We start from the raw sequence: 3849 nt of genomic DNA, 5'->3' as shown, positions 1-3849 counted from the left end.
TTTTGCCATCTTCATTTGAGTCCATAAAAAAATACTCAACCATAACCAAGTAGTTTTTGCACCTGCATGATGAAAAGAAATACAATCATGTAAACTAAGTAAAAACACTTATATTCATACCAGATGTATCAACTCCTTCAATTTTTTAATCATCATAAATTCATACTTATAGGATAGTATATTTAAAAAATTAAAAAATAATAATTAACATAAAAGGCATCTATAATTATAATAGCTAGAATTTTTTTTTAGAATGATGTCATACTACTTATTTTATTTGCAATATAATTAAAGTGTATTATGAAAAAATTAAAAGATTAGACTTATTTTAATAAATAATTATATGTCTATAGATATATAAATATAGAGTAAATAGTCAAATTAATTTCTGAAATATTATTCATTCTCTAAATTGGTTTTTGAAAAAAAAATTTAATCAAATTTGTCGTTTAAAAAATTTAAATTAGTCATATTAGTTCTTCCGTCATTTTGTTTGTTGATAGTGTCGCCCCACCTTAAAACCGTGACCATAGCCTTATCAATGGCCACGGTTTTCACCATGAACATGGCATGTATGATCACCTCACCTTAAAACCATGACCATAGTCACCATAGCTTATCTATAATCACCTTTTTGTAAAACCGTGACCATAGCCTATTTTGTTTTATGAGATTTTTTTTTTTTAAAGTATAATCACATCCCAAAATGATAATCACAACATAAATCTAAAAATGAGAAATTCAAGAAATCTAAATCATAAAAATTACATTATAAGCTAGATATGTTTTTAGTCCAAACAACACAATCAAAATAGAGTGTAATTTATCCATTACATGTAATATCAGATAAAGTCTCATTTCAAAAAGTACAAAACACATCAAAATATATATTACATTTAGATAATCCTGAGAGCTTCACAGTATCAGTGTCATCTCCTCTATCTACTTAGATAATTCTGACATAGCAAATAGCAAATTTTGCTTCTGAAGCACCCATCAGAAGCCTCTCAAATGTGGCTTCTGCTTTAGCAATTCTTCCTTGCTACATAATCATAGAGAGAAACCACCAGGTGTTATGTGAAGTATGGAAACCAGAGAGATACAGGAATGAAAATGCAATGAAGAGAAGCAAAAAGGAACACTCAAAAGCTACAAACACTAGGTAATGAATGATCTTCTGTCTCACTGACCAGTGAAGATCAATACTATTTTATTTATACCTGACGTTGACGAGGCTAGAAGAGATGCGGTTATGGATAATGTTCTATTCACGCCCATAAAAGTCAGGTTTTAAATAGAACAATGAGAACAAGCAAATAAGTGAAGAGAAGCTTTGGAGAACTACAAACCCTAGGACATATATATTCTTCAACGTTTTTACTGACAAACTTAAACCAACACTACAATGAGAGAGTAAACAGATACAACAGCAACATAACAAGGCATATTCAAGCTTTCACTTATTGACCCAAAAAAAAAAAAGCTTGATATCAAGCATACATTCAAAGGCAACATAAGAGGAACTCTTAAACAATTTGTATTATCAACATTACATATTTCATGGGATTCAGCAATAAGTTACAATAAAAGGATGATAACAGAGAAAATTTCATCTAAATCTAATATTAGCTGCCAACCTTGTATAACCAATGTGGACTCTCTGCACAGAAGACCATTCCCAGAACAAGTATGCCAGCAGGAATAGTAGATGCCCCGAAACACACCCGCCACCTGAGGCCCAAAAAAAAGGGTCTATTTAACATCGCATATGACTAGTAATAAGTATATAACATGATTTCAAATTTAAATCATACCATCCAGAGATTTCTTTGACAGGGATTCCGATCAATAAAGGTCCCAATATATCAAGGCAAGTTGCAATCTGGATTAAGGCTCCATAGGTACCCCGTACAAAAGAAGGAGAAACCTACCATCCACCAAATATTGTGATCTCACGAATAATCAAGTAAATTTTCAGCCTACTCAATTAGGCAGATGCAACCATATTCATGCCTCCGTCACATACAGAGCAACAGCAGGAGGGCCCAGACCCAGGCCAGTCCCAACAAATAACCATCCTACAAGCATACCAAACAAGTTGTTTATTGCTGCACTGAAAAATTAAAAACACAGAAATTTTCACTGAGAACTAGCCATAAGGATTCACATTTGAGAACAAGGGAATCTGCTACTTGACTAAATTTAAATCAGAGTGGGGTCAGATGTTTCAGAAAAAGCAACTCTGGAAAACAGAAAAGAGAAAATAAAAATAGCCTAAAAAGATGCATCGAAACCTAGGATATTAAAGATGAAGAGAATATACTGGCTTTAGAAATATAACCTCATCGAAGCGCCAATTATCATTGGCAAAGCACACAACCGGAAAGCCCTACGACACCCAACTGCATCAGCAATCCAGCCACTGAATAGACTTCCAATTAACGCACCACCAAGACACATGCTCACCACCAGACCTTCATTCAAAACCACACAACAATAAATAAACAAATCAAACCAGATCAAATTATTTGAAACTTTTAAGAATGCATCAAATTAAGCATGGTATTGGAATTTTTAGTTTCACCTTCTGCCAAGGTATTTCCCCTGAAGCCAAGATCCCTAGATATGCTTTCAAGTGGTTCATTAACTACTCTGGATAAAACAAAAAACAGAGGATCAATATTGAAAAGTTAACTGGACTACCAATCAAAGTCAAGGAAGAATGCAAAGGAGAAACTATAAAGCACAAACCCAAGATGGTATCCAAATAGAAATGATGAAAGGGTCCCCACAAGTACATGCGGTAAGGAGAGCTTCCAAGAAGGATTCGATGTTTCTTTCTCCAAGAAGGATTCAATGCATCCATATCTTTTGAACCTTATTTTGCTGGAAATTAATTAATTAGATTAGGCTTATGCTTAACATATAGATAGTTGGATATTTACCACTAAACATGCTAAGCAATATTATATATTTTGCTGTAAATGTTAATGTAAACAATCAAATCATGCCAGTTAAGGTCCTATCCACCGAAAGAACAATCATCCAAGATAGAAACAATAAACAAAGGCATCTTACTGCTTAGTCCATTGCAGCTGAAACATAGAAAACTATAATGATTGAGTAATTAGCAACTAGAAACAACTAAATTCAACTAGAAACAACTAACACAGCAACAATTAGCAACTTAACCATTTAACAAACTAGCAACATAGCAGCAAGATTTGAAATACACAGCAACCAGCAGCAAAGCAAAAAGTTAAATAAATCCAGCAAGAAACATCTAACACAGCAAGCAAAAAGTGAAGGGGTTTTTAGCTTAGGAATTTGGTACATTGTTGGGTGAAGGGGTCAGAGGAAGAGGGAACAAACATACCCGAGCACGCAGACAGCGACGGAATGGAGCAGCAGCTCCGACGGCGGCGCGGACAGCCACGGCTCCCTCCGGTGACTACCCAAACAGCGGCGACGGCGAGACCGCAACGGCGACGGGAGGCACGAACGGCGGCAACTCCTCCCCCTGGGCCACTGGCCTGCGTTCTCTTCTCCCTCTCTTCTTCAATGGCGACGCGACAGCGACAATGGACGGCGACGACCGCGATCTTGACGGCAGCAGCGACGTGCTACGATCCCTCCAGCGGCGGCGTGGATTGCGGTGGCCCCCTCTCTCTCTCGCGTTTGGCTCGACGACGTTCCTCTCTCTCAACGTTTCCTCCCTCTCCTTCTCGGTTCTGTAACGACGACGGCGACACCCATCCCCGCCGGCGCCGGCGTCTCTTTTCTTTCTTCCTTCCTTTCTTTCTTTCTTTCTTTCTAACCGTGGGGAAGGGGCTGAGGGGGTAAGGGTAG

At 37.2% G+C, this 3849-nt stretch overlaps 1 protein-coding gene across 1 annotated transcript; it reads right to left on the bottom strand.

Moving 5' to 3' along the window:
• Positions 1 to 740: 740 nt before the first annotated feature.
• Positions 741 to 3558, bottom strand: LOC112766189 (probable plastidic glucose transporter 2; the record flags this gene model as incomplete). The annotated part of the gene is made up of 7 exons (XM_072223241.1): positions 741 to 1042; positions 1638 to 1731; positions 1815 to 2113; positions 2342 to 2474; positions 2585 to 2652; positions 2752 to 2886; positions 3377 to 3558. Coding segments are annotated over 5 exons (624 nt in total), but the record flags the coding sequence as incomplete, so codon positions are not given.
• Positions 3559 to 3849: the final 291 nt, after the last annotated feature.

Source organism: Arachis hypogaea, chromosome 17 (genome assembly GCF_003086295.3).
Source record: "Arachis hypogaea cultivar Tifrunner chromosome 17, arahy.Tifrunner.gnm2.J5K5, whole genome shotgun sequence".
In the NCBI taxonomy this organism is placed as follows: domain Eukaryota; kingdom Viridiplantae; phylum Streptophyta; class Magnoliopsida; order Fabales; family Fabaceae; genus Arachis; species Arachis hypogaea.
The sequence above is the reverse complement of the archived record's forward strand: the minus strand, read 5'-3'. Positions and strand labels throughout refer to the sequence as shown.